The sequence below is a fragment of the Gymnoscopelus braueri genome (assembly GCF_963280865.1).
Source record: "Gymnoscopelus braueri genome assembly, chromosome: 15".
Classification (NCBI taxonomy): domain Eukaryota; kingdom Metazoa; phylum Chordata; class Actinopteri; order Myctophiformes; family Myctophidae; genus Gymnoscopelus; species Gymnoscopelus braueri.
The window spans coordinates 12805130-12829146 of NC_137620.1; the positions used below are offsets into that span (position 1 = coordinate 12805130).

The 24017-nt window shown below is 43.2% G+C and overlaps 1 protein-coding gene across 2 annotated transcripts in view; it reads left to right on the forward strand.

Annotated features, from left to right (window-relative positions):
- dock11 (dedicator of cytokinesis 11) overlaps positions 1 to 24017 on the forward strand; it is a 124881-nt gene that overhangs the window by 89786 nt on the left and 11078 nt on the right. For both annotated transcript variants that reach the window (XM_080450692.1, XM_080450693.1), the window contains 8 exons: positions 5498 to 5611; positions 6233 to 6448; positions 10507 to 10564; positions 13921 to 14027; positions 14610 to 14732; positions 17839 to 17952; positions 19815 to 19961; positions 21444 to 21654. In XM_080450692.1, the coding sequence (XP_080306818.1) occupies positions 5498 to 5611; positions 6233 to 6448; positions 10507 to 10564; positions 13921 to 14027; positions 14610 to 14732; positions 17839 to 17952; positions 19815 to 19961; positions 21444 to 21654 (1090 nt within the window). The remainder of the gene's footprint in view (positions 1 to 5497; positions 5612 to 6232; positions 6449 to 10506; positions 10565 to 13920; positions 14028 to 14609; positions 14733 to 17838; positions 17953 to 19814; positions 19962 to 21443; positions 21655 to 24017) is intronic.

Sequence of the window (24017 nt, forward strand, 5' to 3'; positions counted from 1 at the left end):
GTGTGTCTGTGTGTGTGCTTGTGTGTGTGTGCAGTGGTGGAAGAAGTACTCAGATATTTGACTTAAGTAAAAGTAGCAATACAACAATGTAGATATACTCTGTTACAAGTAAATAGTAGAGGCCCTAGGAGGGGTCCACGCGTACCCTCTTATTTTTGGGCGGTGAAACCGCCCCTATAAGTGAGATTTGGAAAAATGTACAAATATCTTGGGCAGTGAAACCGCCCCTAAAAGTGAGGTTTGGAAATTAGTACAATTATCCTGCGCTGTGATTGGCCAATCACAATCTATTCAGGACTGTGATTGGCCAGTGTCACATGACACATGTGCATAGCCCTATATAAGCAACCATAACTTGAAAAAAAACATAAATTTGTTTTTTTCAAGTTATGGTTTCGTCCATCATAAAGAGTGTTTCAATAAATATATTTATCTTTTGTACATGATTGATCGACTCCATTCAGTATTGTGATTAGCTAGCAAGACACCGCCCACTTCACACAGGGTGTGATTTTTTTTTCTAGTTTAGATTTTTGGCATCCATAAGACCTCTAGTATAGGGATTTAGATGATCCCAAGAAAAAAAGTGGTCCAAAGTGTGTTTTTTTCAATGTTTTATTACCCCTATGAGACCTGCAGGATTGCTGGCTGAAATGCCAGCGAGACTGTCTTTCGAAGACTGTGGCACGCTCAAATTTAGACGTAGCCCAAAGATAGAGATATCATTTGATTCTAGACAACCTCAGGTTTCCAATGGGACCAACCTTGTCATGCTACCTTGTAGGTAAGGGGGCTAAATACCTAATGATTCAAAGTTAGACAACATTTTGTCGAGGGAAAAACGGCCATCACTATTTTCCAAATGGTCCCCTGAGCTGTCACCTTGATATAAGTGAATTGAAATGGGTTACATGTATAACTACAAGCCTCCCCTGTACATAAATGCCACATTTATGCCAATCTCATGCAGTTTTGGGCAAGAATCATGCCGTTTATTGCATGCAGTACAAATATGTAATTTCCGCCTATTGTAAAAAGGAGACCACTTTACTGTATCTATAGCTGCATGAGACCACTGTACTGTATCTATAGCTGTATGAGACCACTGTACTGTATCTATAGCTGTATGAGACCACTGTACTGTATCTATAGCTGTATGAGACCACTGTACTGCATCTATAGCTGTATGAGACCACTGTACTGTATCTATAGCTGCATGAGACCACTGTACTGTATCTATAGCTGCATGAGACCACTGTACTGCATCTATAGCTGTATGAGACCACTGTACTGTATCTATAGCTGCATGAGACCACTGTACTGCACCTATAGCTGTATGAGACCACTGTACTGCACCTATAGCTGTATGAGACCACTGTACTGCACCTATAGCTGTATGAGACCACTGTATACTGTATCTATAGCTGCATGCATGAGACCACTGTATCTATAGCTGCATGAGACCACTGTACTGTATCTATAGCTGCATGAGACCACTGTCTGCATCTATATCCCACTATACTGAATCTAAACCGCTGTACTGCATATATATATTACTGTACTCCATCTATAGACCACATACATTGACCACTGTACTGTATCTATAGACCACTATACTGCATCTCAACTCAACACAACTCAATGGGGGGGGGGGGTCCACAGATGTGTCTATAGAAGCACTAGAGGGGTCTACAGGTGCACTAGAGTGGGCTACAGATGCACTACAGTGGGCTACAGATGCACTAGAGTGGGCTACAGATGCACTAGAGTGGGCTAGAGAGGCACTAGAGTGGTCTACAGGTGCACTAGAGTGGTCTACAGGTGCACTAGAGTGGTCTACAGATGCACTAGAGTGGTCTACAGGTGCATTAGAGTGGTCTACAGGTGCACTAGAGTGGTCTACAGATGCACTAGAGTAGTCTACAGGTGCACTAGAGTGGTCTACAGGTGCACTAGAGTGGTCTACAGGTGCAGTAGAGTGGTCTACAGATCACGCCAGTGGTCTACAGATGCACTAGAGTGGGCTAGAGAGGCACTAGGAGTGGTCTACAGATGCACTAGAGTGGTCTACAGATGCACTAGAGTGGTCTACAGATGCACTAGAGTGGTCTACAGATGCAATAGAGTGGTCTACAGATGCACTAGAGTGGTCTACAGATGCACTAGAGTGGTCTACAGATGCAATAGAGTGGTCTACAGGTGCACTAGAGTGGGCTAGAGAGGCACTGGAGTGGTCTACAGATGCACTAGAGTGGGCTAGAGAGGCACTAGAGTGGGCTAGAGAGGCACTAGAGTGGGCTAGAGAGGCACTAGAGTGGTCTATAGGTGCAATAGAGTGGTCTACATATGCACTAGAGTGGTCTACAGATGCACTAGAGTAGTCTACAGGTGCACTAGAGTGGTCTACAGGTGCAGTAGAGTGGTCTACAGATGCACTGCAGTGGTCTACAGATACACTAGAGTGGGCTAGAGAGGCACTAGAGTGGTCTACAGATGCAATAGAGTGGTCTACAGGTGCACTAGAGTGGGCTAGAGAGGCACTGGAGTGGTCTACAGATGCATTAGAGTGGGCTACAAATGCACTACAATGGTCTGTCTACATACCACGACAGGGGTCTACAGATGCACTAGAGTGGTCTACAGATGCAATAGAGTGGGCTACAAATGCACTACAATGGTCTACATACCACGACAGGGGTCTACAGATGCACTAGAGTGGTCTATAGATACAGTACAGCATTCTATAGATACAGTAGGTAGTCTATAGCTGTAGTACAGTGGTCTCATACAGCTATAGATACAGTGCAGTGGTCTATATATACAGTACAGTGGTATATAGATGCAGTACAGTGGTTTATAGATTCAGTACAGTGATCTATAGATGCAGTACAGTGGTCAAGATGCAGTACATGATCTCATGCAGCTATAGATGCAGTGGTCTCATATAGAAAGAGATGCAGTACAGTGGTCTAGATACAGTACAGTGGTCTCATGCATGCAGCTATAGATACAGTACAGTGGTCTCATACAGCTATAGATACAGTACAGTGGTCTCATACAGCTATAGATGCAGTACAGTGGTCTCATACAGCTATAGATGCAGTACAGTGGTCTTATACAGCTATAGATACAGTACAGTGGTCTCATACAGCTATAGATACAGTACACAGTGGTCTCATACAGCTATAGATACAGTACAGTGGTCTCATACAGCTATAGATACAGTACAGTGGTCTCATACAGCTATAGATACAGTAAAGTGGTCTCCTTTTTACAATAGGCGGAAATTACATATTTGTACTGCATGCAATAAACTGCATGATTCTTCCCCAAAACTGCATGAGATTGGCATACATGTGGCATTTATGTACAGGGGAGGCTTGTAGGTATACATGTAACCCATTTCAATTCACTTTTTTCAAGGTGACAGCTCAGGGGACCATTTGGAAAATAGTGATGGCCGTTTTTCCCTCGACACAATGTTGTCTAACTTTGAATCCTTAGGTATTTAGCCCCCTTCCCGACAAGGTAGCATGACAAGGTTGGTCCCATTGGAAACCTGAGGTTGTCTAGAATCAAATGGTATCTCTATCTTTGGGCTACGTCTAAATTTGAGCGTGCCACAGTCTTCGAAAGACAGTCTCGCTGGCATTTCAGCCAGCAATCCTGCAGGTCTCATAGGGGTAATAAAACATTGAAAAAAACACACTTTGGACCACTTTTTTTCTTGGGATCATCAAAATCCCTATATTAGAGGTCCTATGGATGCCAAAAATCTAAACTAGAAAAAGAAATAAGAGGGTACGCGTGGACCCCTCCTAGGGCCTCTACTAAAAAGGCCTGTGTTCAAAATGATACTTGAGTAAAAGTACAAAAGTATTGGCATCAAAATATACTTAAAGTACCAAAAGTAAAATTACTAATGTTTGAAAATAGCAGATCTACAAGCTCACAACGCATCGCGATGCGACCCGTTGTGAGCTTGTAGATCTGCTATTTTCAAATAGCCTACATGTAGGCCTAGGTATAAAATAGGGCTAAAGTGGTTAAATTATGTTTTATAATAGTAATTTATATCCGCCAAGTAAAGTAGAGTAAACGTACAATATTTGCCTCTGTGGTGTAGTGGTGTAGAAGTAAAAGTATTACAAATTGGAAATACTCTAGTAAAGTAAAAAAAATAACTCAAAATTTTACTGAAGTACAGTACATGGTCTTAGTTACTTTCCACCACTGTGCGTGTGTATGTGTGTGTGCGTGTGCGTGTGCGTGTGCGTGTGCGTGTGCGTGTGTGTGTGTGTGTGTGTGTGTGTGTGTGTGTGCACGCGCCTAGGGCACGTGCACAAGTTGGTTGTGAGGGGCCTTCAAATGGCCAAACAGTCAGCAAGGTACTGCTCAGTATCAGCTATTATAGGAAGCCGCTCAATTTGGAGGAGGCGTTGTTTCCTTTACCCATGAATGTTGTCTGCTGTGTTTGACAAGTATTGCCAACATCATTGTATGTCACAATGTTCTGCCTTATATGCAATTTGTAACTGGCTGTTTTCCTATTATCGGATTTGCACTGGCAGTGTTTATGTCCCTTGTGCAAGGCATTCTTGTACTTCTGTTTATGTGGACATAAATAAATATTGTGTGTGTGTGTGAGAGAGAGAAAGATGGAGAGAGAAAGTGGAATATTTAATTCCTCAAATTTACCTTGCGTTACCTTTCACACAAAGCTCATTATTTTCACAACCCGAACAAGAGGGATATTATCGTAGTTTGGGAAGCACCTACTTAAATATGACTCATTATTTCTGGCTCAACTTGACTCTCCCCCGTTCACTACAGAGTTCCACTCGGGCTGTTTTTAATTTTTGATAATCCAACTGCAGAGTAGGAGCAGGTATTTGAGCGAACACATCCCCCGCTGACTTCTCGGCCCGCATTAAAGAGCGGGTCAGTAAGCGCTGCCAGTTTTCCGGTAGCGCCTCGCTGAGTTCTGTTGATGGACGTCTCTGGGCTCATTAAAATCTGACACTGAACAATAGCGTTGATTTTGTACTGCTTGAAATGAAAACTTGAATCCATGTAATTTCCATTTTTCCATGAAAAATCTACAAACAATGAATAAAAAGGTCTGACACTGAGAAGTTTCTGACCACTGGTGACCTCGGTGTTCGCTCCTTCATCCTGCGTTCTCACCCTCTCCTGCTCTTCTTCCTCCCTCTCGCTCCCCCGATCCCCTGTTCCCTTGTTCTCCTCCTACACGTGCCTGCACTGCCTGTCTTCTCCTTCTTCCTCCTCCTCCTACTGTTCCGCTGTCTCCTCTTCTTTCTATCTTTCTCATCTCCTCCGCATCTCCCCTCACTCCCTCCCATCTTCTCCTCATCCCCACCTCCCTCTTCCCACCTCTCCTCGTCTCCTGCCACCTCCTCTTCCTCCTTCCTCCCACCCTCGTGTTTCATCTGTGTGTGTGTGTGTATGTGTGTGTGTGTGTATGTGTGTGTGGCAGATCATCATCGCCGTGAGCCAGCTGATCTCGGACGTGGCGCTGACGGGCAGCTCGCGCTTCCAGGAGTCTCTGTCCATCATCAACAACTTCGCCAACAGCGACAAGGCCATGAAGGTAACAGAGGGGGGTTTGAAAGCCAAGCACCTGTTCATAACGGGCCAATCGCACCAAGCACTATAACTGTAGCTGTAAATACATCATTTTAAGAATCGTTCCAACTCAAGTGGATAGTTGTGTTATAGTTGCGGTACACACCACAACTATAACGACAGTGGTGAACGATATAGTTTTAGTCCTAGTTACTGTATAGTGCTATACAGCTATACAAGATAACAACTTGTGTTCTTTTCGACAAGCAATGGCTCCAATGTGTGGCCAGCCTCTGACGTCAGTCATCTATGACAGTGGTTTTCAACCTTTTTCATGCCAAGGACCCCTAAATTGATATGTATTTGGCCACGGACCCCCATCTGAAAATGTTTTGTGCCAGGGACCCCCAGAAGCAGAGATTTGAGTTAAAAATGTTCGCTTTAAAAGTATATATATATTCAAACATAATGCACACATTTTCAAGATTTTTCAAAAATAGCAGATCTACAAGCTCATAGCGCGGCACTCGGTGCCATACGCTATACCGAATCTAATGAACTACTTGTCGTGTGTGTGTGTGTGTGTGTGTGTGTGTGTGTGTGTGTGTGTGTGTGTGCGTGTGCGTGTGTGTGTGTTTGCGCGCAGTCCACCGCCTTCCCCTCGGAGGTGAAGGGCCTGACCAAGCGGATCCGCACGGTGCTGATGGCCACCGCTCAGATGCGGGAGCACGAGAAAGACCCCGAGATGCTGCTGGACCTCCAGTACAGCCTGGCTCGCTCCTACGCCAGCACGCCCGAGCTGAGACGCACCTGGCTGGACAGCATGGCCCGCGCGCACCTCAAGAACGGAGACCTGTCTGAGGTGACGGCAGACGCCCTCGCCTTCCCTGTCTGTCTGTCTGTCTGTCTGTCTGTCTGTCCAGATATCTGCCTGTTTATCTGCATTTCTCTGTGTCTTTGCATATGTCCAGCTGTCACTGCTTAAAGGGATAGTTCACCCAAAAAATTACTTGAATTCATGGAGATCTTTTAGTTTTTGTCGCATTCCAAAGCCAGTAATTTGATGACCGGCGGAAAGATGCTAATGTCTCCGGTAGGAGACTCAAAGTTGACACTTTGAGTCTCCTACCGGAGCCACCGCCGGTTATCAAATTATTGGCTTAGGAATGCGACAAAAACTAAAAAATCTCCATGAATTCAAGTCTCCATGGGGTGTGTAATCGTTAGGAAAAAAAGTCATTTTGGGGGTGAACTAACCCTTTAATATTCTGTCTGTCTGTATGTTTATTAATTTAAAGCCCCCCCTCCAGCAGCATTTTTCAACCAGCACCTGAACACAGGTACCCAGTGCCTGGGCTTGGGCTTGTTTTGAGCACAAAAGCAATCTGTTGTGGTGCCTGGTGGCCCACCCAGTTAGTGCAGTGTTTCCCAACCTTTTTGGTGCCAAGGCACACCTGGCATAGCCAAATGATCCCAGGGCACACCTAGATATACGGTGTGTGTGTGTGTGTGTGTGTGTGTGTGTGTGTGTGTGTGTGTGTGTGTGTGTGTGTGTGTGTGTGTGTGTGTGTGTGTGTGTGTGTGTGTGTGTGTGTGTGTGTGTGTGTGTGTGTGTGTGTGTGTGTGTGTGTGTGTGTGTGTGTGTGTGTGTGTGTGTGTATATATGGCAGGCAACAAATGTATTCCTGCTACAAAAGATTTACTCTCATGTACACAAGATGTAATAAAGAAACATTACAAAATGTCTTTGACCTACAAATATATAAACTTGGGTCAGTGCACTGCTGAATGGAGGAGTCTGATTTCACCTTACAAAACTTCTTTGTACTAAAGGAGTCTGGTTAGGAGTCTGATTTCACCTTACAAAACTTCTTTGTACTAAACCCAATATACTTCTAAAAACACAACATCCAAACATTAATGATAGCACTCACTCAACAAATAACTTTAAAAAGAAAAAAAAGGAAAGAGACTTTTTGTTTGAAACTTCAGTCCTTTTTTAGAAAAATACTTACTAAAAAGATTTGTAAAAATAAAATAAAAAATTAGGCCACCATTCAACTGTCTTAGTGTGAAACTTGAGCTTGTTTTGCTGAACACAGAGTTTGTATCCTGGCTGAGACTGATGACAAGTACACACGGAGCTCCCAGTTGACCCCTACAGACGGATACCAAAACACTCGCCCCAAAACACAGTCGCCCACCTGGTATTCTTAAACGTAACCTTGTCTAAACCTAACCTTATTCCTAAACGTAACATCAGTAAAACTATGCCTAATCCTATACTTATTTCTAACCTTATCCTCAGTAAAACAAATACAAGAACCGCTGGTCCGCGAAAACAAATTGGGGTAGCGTGCTTTGGGGCGAGACTTTCGGTTACCCCAGTCAGCCAACGTCGCCGCAGCCGTGGAGTAATTAAACACCACAAATTACATGGATTACGTTCACACTAACACCCTGGAGCGATTTAAGCACTTTATAAGAAATCTAACACTTATGTAGTGTTTTATTGTTGGACATTCATCATGGCAGGTTATAACATGGGCTTTTGGGACAGGACTGCCCCTCTTCGCCGGTACGACGTTCAGGTCCTCCGTATCGGCCCGTTCCGAGTCTCCGACCCACTTTCACCCCTGAGTACCTGCCAGGCGAGTACAGGTGATGGCCCCATGAAGACAAAGCCACACATTCGCATTTATATGTGCAAGGGTCGATTCACTGGATGTGTGTCCGCGAAGGACGATGAGCAATGGCTTAAGGCAGCAGCGGCCCACAACGCGGTAGGAGACTCAAAGTGTCAACTTTGAGTCTCCTACCGGAGACATTAGCATCTTTCCGCCGGTAACGCATCTATTGTTCTGGGGGGAGGGGTTGATTTCTTTCTTTTTCATTCGTCACACCTAGCATATCCTCGCGGCCCAAAAAAGGTCTGATTGCCGGGGTTGGGAAACACTGAGTTAGTGCACCGACCATACTCCTTTTGAGTCACGAGGACCCAAGAACTTGTGTCACGTCTCGCATGTCTCCCTTCTGACATGCCCTTGGTTTCAACTCCTGCTATCTAAATGAAGCATAAAATGCTAAACAAACAAAAAGAAACAATCTTTAAAAGAGCTCTGTCTTCAGTCACAGGCCTTGCTTTAGCCTCACTTAAGTGGATTGTGGCTCACAAGTGTCTATCATTCAAACATCACATTGCTGAGCTCACCACCAAATTAAGACAAAAAATGTGATTTCTTTACAGAAACAAAGTCAGCTTCCCGATGATCTGCAGGAAAAGGATTGTTGAAGCTGTATTTATGTCAGTATTGGATTACGGTGATGTAATTTATAGAAATGCTGCTCCTACTACCCTTTTACCCCTAGACACAGTTTATCACTCAGCACTTAGATTCATTACTGGTGAAAGCTACAGCACCCATCATTGTACCCTTTACGACAGGGTAGGTTGGTCCTCCCTCTCTGAGAGAAGAGATAGGCTCTGGTATCAGTTTATTTTTAAGGCTATCGATGGGAAGGTTCCACCCTACCTTACATTACTATTAGAATGGGAAAAAAGCACTTACCAGACCCGCTCAAGTGACTGGCTTACACTTGAGGTTCCACCTGTTCAGTCTGAACTGGGGAAATCTGCTTTCTGCTCTGATGCTCCTATTTCATGGAACACTGTACAACTCACGCTAAAAATTAATGCCCCAATATCCTATGGACAAATTAATCACCTGCTCTTAAATCTCCCTACCTCAACATGTAATATTTTTTTACTTACAAATGTTCTGTTATGGTTTATTTTGTTGTTTCTGTGTTTTATACCTGTATGTGCCTTAATTGTTGATTTTTGTGTATGTAATCTCGTCAGCATTGCAAATGAGGGTGAACCTCAATGCTCTTTTCGAGAATAAATAAAGGTTTCAATCAATCAAAGTGTCATTGCCACAAACATGTCGACTCCTGCCAGCAGCGGCATCCGGGTTCATCTGAGATGAACAGGCACTTACTTTCAGAGAAGCTCAATTGTTTTCTCCCTCTCCATGGGCTGGCACTGCAAGACTGTAATATTAAACCATCGTGCATTGATTGACACGGATCCATCTGTTTTTCCCATTTGTACCGAAACTGGCTGGCATCACACCAAGCATGGATCTTATCTACGGCGCACGATAAGATCATAAGACATGAGTCACGGGAGCTCAGCAGTGTTTACAGTCTACCCAGAGCCACTCCTGGTCAACAGCAGTGGCCGTTGAAAGGGAAACAAATATGATTAGCGTAACTGCACTGACACTGAGCAAATTGTGACACTGTACTGTCTACACAGTATGTCATAATGCATGACAGATGGCGAAATCCGTAAATAACTGCAAACCGCCATTTATTTGCTTTAGGCAAGTCATTTAACCAACACCGTTTGCACAAGTGGGAAGAGATGTTGTATTGCTAAGGTGTTTAACTTGCCCAGTTAAACACATCATGACAGCACTATGGAATGGTTGGCTTCGATACATGGGGTGTCCAAATGAATAAACACAACTCTAATACTGACTGTCTGTCTGTCTGTCTGTCTGTCTGTCTCTGTCTCTGTCTCTGTCTCTCTCTCTCTCTCCGTGTAGTTATATTTATATCTCCATAGTAACAGTAGACCTGGCCTTGACCTCTCTTTTTCCATGTCCAGTAAAGTTATATATTGCTTCCTGCTGTTGGGCGGAAACCTTGCATGTCCAAAACATTCCTTTTTTTATTATAGTTTTAAAAACATATCGAAGTAGTGAAAATAGCCGATCTATAAGCTTGTAGGTCTGTTATTTTCACTGCTTCCGTGTGACACTCTTGTATGATGAAGTAGGGCATTCATTTACGAAAAAGACAGACAGCGACGATATTCACTGGGTCCTTCTGTCTTTGTTCTTGTGTCAACAGGCGGCGATGTGTTACGTCCACGTAGCTGCACTGGTGGCAGAGTACCTCCACAGGAAAAGTAAGGCCCTGCATCTGCTCTGTCCTCCTCCACCCACACACAAGAAAAAACATTCAGAGACATTTACACAGTGCACAGTAAAATGTTAAAGAGTTTATTTAACTCGGACAGTAAAAATTGACCCATAACAATCTTACAGTTAAATTGACACTCAGGATTTTGCTGTGTACTTTAACACATTGAATGCCAATCGCGTAGATCTACGCGAACCTATTTAAAGCCGCAGCGTGCCAATCGCGTAGATCTACGCGAACCGCCGATTCCCATTGAAATTTCCCCAGGTGCACTTTCCGATTTTTTTTTTATCCATTTCCGTTTCCGGTTTCCGGTCGGAAACAGAATTATTCGGGTTCCGTTTTTTTCGATCGTATCCGCTTCCTGTCTGGGATCCTGTTTAAAACTCTATTTTCTCGGTTGTTGTTTTTCTCCTCGCTGATCACTGTTTAGCGTTGATCCGCTGTATCTTCAAGATGGCGGCTCGGATTTGGAAACTTTTTTCGCTGGCCGTTTCTCACAGATCCGCTGTGTGTTTAGAACCAAATGAACGCGCACTTTTAACTTATTTAGCGAGGTCTGTGGCGACATGAAAAAAACAACAATAAAACGCTGGCACTGGTGAGTACATTATGAGATTAAACTCTGGCATGGAATGTGTTAAAGGAGTAGTTCACCCAAAAAAGTACTTATTTCCTATCAATTACACACCCCATGAAGCATTGAATTCATGAAGACTTTTTTGTCTTTGTCGCATTCCTGAGCCAATATAATAAGACCCTAATTTTGTATCCGGTAGGAGACACAAAGGAGACTATGTGTCTTCTACCGGATACATTAGGGTCTTATCATTATCATCAAATTATTGGCTTAGGATTGCGGAAAAAAAACGAATAAATCTCCATGAATTCAATGCTTCATGGGGTGTGTAATTTATAGGAAATAAGTAATTTTTTGGGTGAACTACTCCTTTAACATCCAGGTGGGTTTCATTCAGCGTTTAAGTGATGATTCTACTGTATGGGAGCAAAGATAATTTGTACCGATTGGCAAAAAAAATGCTAGGTGCAGTAGATAAAAACAAAAGTTGGTCCTTGTGGCAAATGTCAACCGCAATTTTTGAGCTTTGTGCATGACTTTGCTGGAGGTTCCTCCACACTCAGGGTCAGGCACACTGTTAGGCAGATGGTACAAACATGTTTACTGATCGATCAGATGCACAGCAGCTGTGTACTCGCACTCAGGTCAGACCATGTGCTTAAATCAGCCATCACCCCACACCACGGTGACGTCTTGGAATTGTTCTTGACACTGAGAGAACTTGGCACAAAAAGACTAATAATAGCAATAATAACTACATCAAATTGAACACTGGGCCCGGACCGCTGACGTAGCGGTCCGGGCACCTAGGCTCAATGAAGCCTGACAGCGCGTCGCTGGTTCGAGTCCCATTCCCGACGACCTTTGCTGCGTGTCTCTCCCCGTCTCTTTCTCCCTCTTTCCTGTCCATCTTCACTTTAAAAACCTATCAATAAAGGCAGAAAATCCACACAAAAAAAATTTATAAAACAAATCGAACACTGACCGAGGGCTCAGCACCTCTAAAGGTTCACTCCTCCAGGCGATGTGTGTGCCATTCTGCTGTTGACACTGCTGATTTCCCAATCCAGTAGTATGCAAACATGACTCCGCCCTAACCACAAAAAGGCCTAACAGCCTAAAACAAAGCCTCTGTTCTCTGGCCAGGTTTTTTGAATATATAATATAAAAGCCCACTAATTGTAGGTCTTCATTTCCATATAATACGACTGTGTACTGGCATGTAAATGCCACACGACACGCACGCAGCACCACTTTTATCCATTATCCGTCAGTCTCGTAACTGACAACAGCACCGCTGCTTTCCATAATATGATACTGTAGATGACACAGCTCTCAGGTCAGGCTGCTTAAACAAAGAATATGCAAATTGTGCAATATTTTGTGCCACTTTCAAATGTTCACTAATTTATTTTGATATTTAGGCAGAAACAGGTGTTGAACTGATGATACAGAGTAAGAACCTTTGCACTTTTCACGAGCATTCGTTCATAATTCATTTTGATGTTAGGGGATGCAGTTGCTGTGTTCACACAGGCAGCTACAAAGATACGGGCTACCATTCTTTTTCAATGGAAGCCAGCGACATGAAGATACAAAGATACAGCCGACGTTTGTAGCTAGCTACAAAAGATACAACAGCTACAAAGCTGCAAATATTGTATAGCTTTGTATCTTTGTATCTGCCAGTGTGAATGCAGCATTAGTATCTGAAAGCCCCCCTTTATACACACACACAAACACACATTGTTTAGTCTTAGGGCGGATTCAGACTATGGTCCCGGGTGCGCACCCTGGACCACACGGCAGATGTTGTGGTAGTGTGAACGTAGCGTACCGTTCCCCGTAACGCATCACCGTACCATACCCGAAACAACCTGTGGAGGTAGTCTCGGGTCCGATTGCTGCGGACTCGGGAACGGAACGCGGCAGTGTGAATCCATCCGTACCAAGAGAAGGAAGTGGACTGCTAATCATATATAATTTATATATTTTTATAATGACGCATTATTTTAGCTGGGTTATACCTTCTCATAGTTCTACTTGAATGTTGACAAGAAATAATAATCCCGCTAGTGTTTGAGTAGCGCGAGCCGTGAAAAATAATAAACAAAAAACACATCAGGCGAACGTATATGTAAGGATAAATATACCAAGGATTAGTCTGTGACGTCACTGCTAAAATACCAAGGATGCATCAGTGACGCGATGAGTGACCCGATGATCAACAGACGCGAGAGACAACGTTACATTTTGAGGTTTCAAAGACCAATGCACACACTGCTTTGGTTGTGTATTGTTGTTCTGTTATTATTATAACTCAAGACAACGTCAGGAACACAGTCAAACTTTATTATTCACTTTAAACTCTGACAAGTGACTCTTCTTCTGTGAATGACATTCTCTATCTCCCAAAGCCCCATAGTCAACAGCGCCCCCATGAGGCACATATTTACCATTACTGTTGCATGACGTGTACTCGAGTACGGAAGAATTTTGGCCAATGTGAATGCTGGCCAGCTGAGAGAGGCCAAACCGTACTCGGGAACGGTTCGAATCAATCGGACCCAGTCTGAATCCGCCCTTAGTCTAGTCTTAGTCGACTAAATATCAAAATGTTAGTCTTTTAGTCTTAGTCAACAAAATTAACACTGACACACACATGCACACAATTATTTGACGTAGTTTCACTGTATCATTAACATGTATAAATAATCTGGGCCACCTTTGATTGACATTGATTTCGTCCGTGGCTCCGTCAGAGCTGTTCCCCAGTGGACTGGCAGCTTTCAAGAAGATAACCTTTAACATCGACGAAGAGGCGGCCATGAAGGAAGACACGGGAATGCAGGACGTTTACTACACTGAGGTAAGACACATAATACAAACGGAGTGGACACAGGGCCGAGTAGCTGGCAAAAAGTGCAAGTGTGTTCGAAGCAACGGCAGTTCTAGTTCTTAACTACTTCAGCCCCCTATTTTATACTTAGATCTGGGACGATATCATGCGGTGAAAATAGCAAGCTCACAACGACAGCATCGCAAGGATTTGTGAGCTTATAGAGCTGCTATTTTTGCTGTTTTTGAAAAAAATACATTCAGTGACACATTTTTGGGGAAAAAAGTAAACTTTATGCCTGTAATGACATGTCCAAAATAGGGACACCAGGTTGGGTGTGGTTACCCAACCCACATAAGTGCCCTGTGATAACTCACCAATGCAACATACCATGTTAAAATATACCAAAAATACATTGAAATATACTGTACATATTTTCATTAGAGACTAACATGAATGTCTAGTAGTGGCTGCTGGAGAAGTGTAAAGTGACATAAAATGATGCCATCTCTAAGCTTATAATTTTATCTCAGTTTGAGGTTCAGTTTTGATTTGATAACCCTGTACTTTTACAGTGTGAAGTTAACAGTCATCCTTAAAACCGTTTTTTAGGAGGTCCTGGTTGAACATCTGGAGGTGTGTGTGGAGGCACTGTGGAAGGCCGAACGCTACGAGCTCATCACGCACATCGCCAAGCTCATCATACCCGTGTACGAGAAACGTCACGAGTTTGAGGTACCACGTCCAAACACACTGTGTGACAAGGAGGACACGCCGCAGCCATTCCATTCCTTTCTTTGCAAAGTGGTTATTTTTTTATGTTAGAAAGCACAAGCACGCTAATCTATTATAGGGCTGGGGTTTACGGAAAATAATTCTCACTGTGAAAAATGTATCCTCTTTCTCCAGCCTGCACTTGAGCTCTTGCGTTCCTTGGCACATCACGTTAGTGATTTTGGCTGAGATGGCTCTGCATTGTGTCTGTCCATTAAAGACACAGTTTGGTACTTTTTCTGTTTTTAATTTGTCTAAGGAGTTAATATTACTCCTTTGTAGACCATGGGTTCCCAACCTTTTCAGGCCGCAACCCCCCAAAATAATCATATTTGAACTGGGGACTCCCCACCCTGACAACCACTTAGGCATTACATTACATTACATTTAGTCTGACTCGGTTTCCAAAGATAAATATTGTGAAAATAGACGAACTGCAAGCTCACAACGCCTCGCACTGCGAGCCGTTGTAGTTCAGCTTCGGCTTCTTAACACATCAGGTGCCAGCATTTTTTCATAACAACTTACGTTGGGTGCCAGCATTCTCCCCATTGACTGCGCTTTGCTGTTTAAAGCTCTAGACTCCACGAGGAGCAAATCCATGTAAAAAAAAAACATCCATTCATGTTGCGCGATGACCCTGGCTACAGCCTGGAACGATAACATTTCACTCGCGAGTTACAATGGGGGGGGATCGCGCATCGCGCATGACCGGTTTTCCCCACCGGAAACAGATTCGGAGATATAGGTGTTTTAAAGAAGGAAATAGACAGGAAGTGGATGGCAGCCATGTTTTTTTTCCCGGTGATCTATCTGGCCTATCCTTCTCAAGATCACAATGGGTACTCCCAGAGCTGCTCTAGCCCCGCCCGTGTGGAGAAAAACGAAAAAAACAAAAAGACATATTTCACGGTCTGGACCGTGTTCGGCACCGGACCGCTACTCTGCGCAAACACGGTTCAGACCGTGTTTGGCACCCGATGTGTTAAAGGATCTACACCATGAATTTAAAATATATATTTAATATTTAATATCATATTGTTTATGTCCCTCAAACGTTTTTCAAAAGGTTTGAGCCTAAATCAAGCCTCAGCTATACTCATTCCAACTAACTTCTCTCTGGCTTATAAAGCACTTTCACCTGAAATACCACATTGTCCTGTTTGGCACGGGCGCTATTGAGCCAGTTTGTATGCATGTTATCTCCTGGTTCTGTGTGGAAAAAGTAAAAAAAAAAGAAAAACGTCACGTTCGGGTGAAAATCAGTTTGGTCTGTTTTGAGACCAATTTACAGAAAACCCCAGATATGCTGTGAAAGCCTGAGTGTTCAAACTGGGGTATTTTGGGGGATAGAAGAAAGGTAGGGGAGACCAAAAACACACAAAAAAAGAAGGAAAAGTTCAAATTCATGGTGTAGTCCCTTTAAGTAATATTTGACAATTTAGCCAATTTGATATTAAAAGGTCTAAAAATCCTTAAATTGTAACTTTAGAAATGTGCAGTATACAGTACACTCATACTGTTATGTTATTTTTTTTAATGTTGAGTGAGAAAACAATGTTGCACATTAAGCTAATCATTATGGGGATGGGGAACCCCCAAAATAATTCCCTGTGTCAATCAATGCACGATGGTTTAATATTACAGCCTGTCTTGCAGTGCCAGGCCAGCCCATGGAATTCTGTCCCAGGGAACTACTGCTCTAGTCTAGACCACCCGATGTGGTTAAAATGTACGAGGGTGTCTTGCCTGTGTATTTTTCGGTTGCTAACTGTAAGCTCAACTGCTCAAATGCTCAAACTGTTGCTTCTCTGGCAAGCGGGCGAATGCAGACGTTGATATTGAATTGCATCACTGAAAATAATAATTGTGTCGCGCCTGATGTGAACGCACCTCAACAACCAGGAAATGTATAGTCAAGAGAACATGGAACTTTGTTATAGTCAATGTAATCTACACATGCAAAAAGCATTTATTTCCCCTGCTAATGACTTAGTTGCACAAGCATTGTTGTTGTTTTTTACCAATAGGAGATGTGTTTAAAAAGGTTGCTGTTTCCATTTGGGAAAGGAGACAGATGGGAAGGGAGAGAAGTGCTTTGGTGAGACTACTAGTAGGGAGGACAAAGTCAAATCCAGTATAATGTTTTCTAAAGAAGTCAGGCTTTATAATAGTAATACTACACAATGATCATTATTTAGGAGGAAATAGGCAAGTGGTACTGACTCTTTAAGAATTATATGCAAGGACTTGCACACATCACCGATACAAAGCTACACAAAGCTGCTAAGATGCATGCACACTGCGGATTATACACACAATATAGTGGCGGAGCGTCCGGGGAGGCCAGGGAGGCGGCCGCCTCCCGGCCCGCGACCCTCGCGGGCCCGTGCCGTCAGATAATAAATCGGTAAAATCAGGCAAAAATAAGAATTAAACAACATAACCCTAACCTAACCCTACCCTAACCCTAAAACCGAAATAAAGTGACAAAAAGCCCCCCAAAAAGTGACCAAAACCGCCGCAAACCCGCAAAAATGTTCGCACGCGCGTGGGATGTGCACCCACGCACGCGCGCTGTGCGCGCGTGGGTGCGCAGGGGGTGGCCTGATCACTGTGCTGTGCCTCCCGGCCCGGCTTTGATTTGTTCCGCCACTGACACAATAGCCTTCTCCCACCACATTTAAAACATAATATCCAGATGGAAAATGTTTTTCCCCGACAATTGATCATTGTTTACTGTGTGGCTCTGCAAGAGGCTAGCCGTCTATGACAGGGTGTGGAACGATATCTGCAAATGTTTTGTGCATGCTGCCTGAAGGCCATAGAAATAACAACACTCACATGTGGCAGTGATCAGGCTTTAATTGCCCAAATTTGGAGTCATTTGTCGTAGATATGTCATAGATAACTGACGTCATAGCTGACTGATGTCACAGGATAGTCACGCCAAGTCCGAGATCCACACTGGAGCCACGCCTTTTCTCTGTGGATCCCAAGATCCACATAATCTCCTAGTTTATAATCGATTACACTCTAATCCCCTATACGTCCTTTGTCTCCACAGAAACTGAGTGCTCTGTACAACACCCTGCACAGGGCCTACAATAAGATCATGGAGGTGATGCACTCCAGACGCAGGATGCTGGGGACTTACTTCAGGGTGGCTTTTTATGGACAGGTGAGTACCCTATATTAAAAATTGGGCTAATGGGAGGTCCGGCCGACCACGTCGTCACTCTCATGTCACTATGACTGGGCCATAACCATATAAGGAGTTTTTGTCCATTGTCTCCTCCTGACGGAGAGAGGCAATTGCAATGATGTCCGAACTACAATAAAGAGGCACTGTCTGCTTCAAATAACTTCATTAGATAGATAGATAGATAGATAGATAGATATTGTTTATCCAGCCTGCACTTGAGCTCTTGCGTTCCTTGGCACATCACATTAGTGATTTTGGCTGAGAAGGCTCTGCATTGTGTCTGTCTGTTTTTAATTTGTCAGGCCGCGACCCCACCAAAATAATCATTTTTGAACTATGGACCCCCACTCTGACAAGCACTTGGAATTGTAGGCATTACATTTAGTTTGACTCTGTTTCCACAGATAAATATTGTGAAAATAGCCACACTACACGCTCATAATGCCTCGCTTCGCCGCGTCACTAGCTTGTAGTTCGGCTTGCGTCGCATCGCAACACATTGTGAGCTTTTCTACAAAGTAACTAATAACTAAAGTTTTCAAATAATTGTAGTGGAGTAAAAGTATAATAGTTGCCTCTGAGATGAAGTGGAGTAGAAGTGAAAGTATAGAAAATTGGAAATACTCAAGTAAAGTAAAAATGGCTAAAGATTTTACTTAAGTACAATACTTCAGTAAATGTACTTAGTTACTTAGCACCATTGGCAGTAATGAGCCTCAGGTCGGATTTGAAACCCTACCCTGAAGAAGGCCTGCTAAAAAAACCTGCCTAAACGTTGGTTTCTTTTTACTCTGTGTCAAAAAATGAAGTATTGGCACTTTGGTTACCAGTGTGTGCGGCCACCTTCTTGGATTTGAAACCAGGCCAGCTGTAGTAGCCTTATTTATGTGATATGCGCTCTCCCACAGAGAGGATGTTTTCAAATGTTTACACATCACACAGGACTTAACGTCATAACCACTTCACTCACGTGTTTACGTTACCTAAAGTGATTATGGAGATAAGCTAGCAGACAATATTGCATCAAGTCTTCCACAAGGCCTCAGAAATGGAGGCATCTAGATGCCACTTTCTAATAACTGCAATATGGAAAAGTGTGGGTATTTATTCCTTTGGCATGATTTATTAGTTGCAACATTAAAGGGATAGTTCACCCCCCAATTTTTTTTTCTTCTATGGATTAGCCACCCCATGGAGACTTGAATTCATGTATTATTATTTTTTTGTCGCATTCCTAAGCCAATAATTTGATGAATTTGATGGTTCCGGTAGGAGACACAAAGAGTCTCCTTTGTGTCTCCTACCGGAACCGCTGCCTACCGGTCCGCTGGTCATCAACTTATTGGCTTAGGAATGCGACAAAAAACAAACAAATATCCATGAAGTCTCCATGGGGGTGTCTAATCGATTTTAGGTGAACTATCCCTTTAAGATGTACAGTTCTGTATATACAGTAGTAGAGCTAGTTTTCTAGATTTTTTTGTACTATATGAACGTTGTGAGGCTTCACAGAAACGATTAGCATTACAGCAGCATCAATAAACATTCATTGCAGGAAGTCTTATCATTTACAGTTAATCATGATGTATGCCATCCAGTCCTGTCTAGCACTTGTCACATATTTAATTGCATAAAAAGTCATCTTGCTGTCCCGGCGTCAGTCGAACCCGTTTTCTGCCGTGCCCTGACGGGCACTGTTCCCAACAGGGAGCTTCATCACATTGTTTATTTAACGGACAAATTTGTTTCTTGTTGGCAAGGGCTTGTTTGAGGAGGAGGACGGGAAGGAGTACATCTACATGTTTATTTAACGGCCAAATTTGTTTCTTGCGGGCAAGGGCTTGTTTGAGGAGGAGGACGGGAAGGAGTACATCTACAAGGAGCCCAAACTCACTGGCCTGTCTGAGATCTCCCAGCGCCTGCTGGCCCTCTACGGGGACAAGTTTGGAGCAGAATATGTCCGGATCATTCAGGACTCCAACAAGGTAACGGCAAAGGCAGCTGTAATGAATGTGCCCCTGTATGGGACCCCTGAGTTCACGTGGTGGGGGGCTTTACGTCTTGCTATGTCAGTTCAGAGTTAGAAAACACGACATTTGACGATTTTGCCAGTCCCCCACTTCACAGTAAAATCGACACTGAGAGAGTAAAAATGTACCATTATGGGTACATTTTTACTTACAATAGAGTTGAACTAACAATCAGGATTGTGGTGTAGAGAAGTCCCACAGTTGATGGTTAAATTCTCCTTACCCCAGTGTGGAATGCCCTGACCCTATCCCTTAAAAAATGTGGTTCACTGGCTTCCTTTAAAACAGCCCTGAAAATTCACCTTTCAGGAGGCCAAAGGGGGAGGTAATTATCACTTCTCCCTTAGACAGGCGACCCCCCCCCTTTCTTTACCCCATTCCCCCCCCCCCTTTTTTTCTACTAAGTTACATAGTGTTTTATATTTGTGATGATATTGAAGACCGCAAGGCCTTTTTTGTAGTTATCCTTTTAGACCAAGTGGTTTGACTGTACTCGTGCTGTTTAGCATTTTTGTCTAATAAAATACTCAATCAATCAAAAAGAGGAGTTATCTGGCTAATTGAATCGCCCTGTGTTTGCTCTGGAACACCTCACCAATCTCCACTGTAGAGCCATATAGATGCCAAACCAACATTCACCGACGCCGGCAAACTTTTGAAGAGGCTGTTTTATAACCACACAGGGACGTGGTTAAGAAGCCGCGTCCCTGCGTGGGACCTAGGAAAAGTACAATCAACTTTATTTTTGTATTGATCTCATTATGTTTGGCAAAACATTCTCTATAGCCATCAGCAAGTCCTTTTTTTAAGTAAATACAGGCCTGTATGACTTGTTTGATTGATTTAATACTTTATTAGCATTTTGCTTAAAAAAAAGCACAGGAAAGTACAGTTCAATACAAGGTCTGCTAAGAGGATTTTAAACCCAAGAAAGCCTATGGCTTGTTTTCCATTGGGGTCCTTTGTACTCAATTCATCGAAACATTTAATGACAGACAAATATACAATACTATGCAAAACATCATATAAACAGTTCAAATCAACAAAAAAAAAGAAAGTACAGTAAACAGTTTGTAAGGGGGCTTTGACTTGTTACAGTGGCCAGCCATTACATTGCAGCCATCTGTAAGTGCTCTTTTAGAGCGGTTTTGAAGGAGATTAGGGATTTACACTCCTTTACGACTGTTTGTAGGGCGTTCCACATTTTAGTGGCATTGCAGGAGAACGAATTGAACCCCTTGTTTGAGCCAGATCTGGGTTGAACGTGGTTAGTGGAGCTCCCTCTGGTGTTGTGATTATGGACGTCATTGACGTTTGTGAAGTAGTTTGACAGGTACAGTACCTGATACACATCATACAGTATGTGGTAAGCCCACACCACATGTGAGCTGCTTACCACCCCTGTTTTCACCCCTGTCCTTGCCTCCGTGCCTACAGGTCAACCCCAAGGACTTGGACCCGAAGTTCGCCTACATCCAGGTGACCTTTGTCAAGCCACACTTTGAGGAGAAGGAGGCGCCGGAGACGAAGACGGACTTCGAGAAGGCCCACAACATCAGCCGCTTCGTGTTCGAGACGCCGTACACCCTGACGGGGAAGAAGCATGGCGGCGTGGAGGAGCAGTGCAAGAGGAGGAGCGTGCTCACGAGTATGTGGAACTCACGCACGCACACACACACACACACACACGTTTGTATTAGTATACTTCTGAGGACACCAACATTTTAGGGCGTCGATTTTATGAATGGCATTTTCCCCCCCAATTTTTTTTTTTAGTGTAAGCTAAAGCTAAAAAATTGCAGATCTACAAGCTCACAACGCGACGCGCTGCGAGCCTGTAGATCGGCTATCTTTTTTGGTGCACGACACCAGCGCGAAACTAAGTGTAATCAAGCAGAAATCTAACTCGGAATCCTATTCTTGACCCCAACCTGAAACTTCTCCTTATTGTAAACCTAACTCTAAAAACATATTTTTTTAACCATAAAACAACCATTACTCTTGTGAGGACACACACACACACACACACACACACACACACACACACACACACACACACACACACACACACACACACACACACACACACACACACACACACACACACACACACACACACACGACATCACTTCCTCTCCCTGCTGCAAAACCTTGTTCTATGCTGAAGGTCAGCACAGAAACGTGTACTTCTCCATTATCCCACAACCAGGCATGTGCAGGCCAGGTATCATTTACTCTCATATAGTTTACAAGGCAAGTAGATAGATAGACGTTTATTGATCGGACTGGGGAAATTCAGTTGTCATGGCAGTATATCGCAGTTATGAAAAACAGGACCGATACGGAAAAAGCTAGGGGTGATAAAATAGTAACAATAAAAAAAAAGAGAGAGTACAGAGATTAGGAATAAAGCACCTGAAACAAAAGGAACTCCTGCTTGGCCTTCTGGATTTGGATCGCACAGAATGTTTGTGTTGTACGAGCTATTAACAGATATAAATATAAATGTAGTCAAAGTTCAATAACAGTATACATGTATTAACAGTATTAACAGTGGTAAGTCAGTGGTAAGACCATTCAAATCAAATGGCTTATCAACTAATCCGACAGATGGCTGTAAACCTTAACAGATAAGTAATAACGGATAAAACAGAGACAGTTTTTCCTAATTATTGTGTATTGTTATATATATAATATAATCTCAAATATTTGATTAGGTCCTACTCGGTTGCCTCCATCTCTAATCTATATCATTTAATTAATGTTACGGTACGTGCAGGCATAAGCTCGCCTGCTCGACTGGCGTGATGAAGCGAGGAACAGCTTCAGACAGTCAATATGGTACAGTCTACAGGGGGCTACTGCAGTAGGTGATAGTTAACGCGTTGGCCCTTAAAAATGAATGTGAACGCTGAGAATGCATTTAAATGTTTAAGTTACAGTTACCCAACGATTCCTCAATGAGCAAGCAGTTGGCAACGGCAGCCAGAAGAATTCCCCTTTAAACAGAACCTGGGCGGCCATCTGCCTTGACCAGTTGTGCGAGAGAGAGAGAGAGGGGAGGGTGGAGGTTGATGCACACCAACAATAATAACAACAACTACTATAATAAACGGTCTGCAGTCCATGAAACCCTCCTTAAACAGCCATGGGGTTCCACAATCACGATCCATGAAAGTCTGTGAGCCTTACAATAAGCCTGTAGGTAACAATTGTGTGGACACTTCTTTCTGCATCTTTTTAATTGAGACAGGCTGTGATTTTGCAATGTTATATAGGTGAAAAATGTTGTCCTTCAAAGAATACCACCGCACAAAGTGCTCCGATGTAAATGTACTATGTTTATTTATTTACCCCAGACCCTGACAACAGCAGCATGCCGCCTTATATGTATATTTATATTAGGCTACGTGTTGCATAAGATCACTTATTGACAGCTGGATGACTGGGAAAGAGAGACTGGCTGTCTACCGACAATCTGGCAGTGTGTCGCAGACGCACGTACACACTAAACTATGATACAAACAGCCAGCGCACATAAACACACACAAGAATAGGATTCCCCACCAGTGAGTGAGGGATGTTCAGAAAGACAGTGGGTGAATAATAATAATAAATGTTCATCTTGTCCTTCAATATTACAGTAATTATGGATAATTACACATGCCTAAATTCATTTTTATGTAACTGCATACCAATATTTTAAATATTGGTTGTATTGATTATATGTACATACATAGCCACAATATGCCCATTTAAAAAATATATATTAATGTTATATTATCAATAAAATGTTGTTGTTTTTTCCAATCATTTGGGGACCCATTTGCAATATCCTTATGTCCCGGCAGTGGGCGCCACCCCAGAGGTTGAGAATCGCTGGGCTAGAGAAGTAAGCTGAGTTTAATTGAGTTTATCAACTGGCATTATGCCAGGTGGTTTGAGGTCATGCTACTTTCTCACTGGGAGCAAGCTCCTCGGGTCACTGGCAGAATGTAAACACTAGGATTA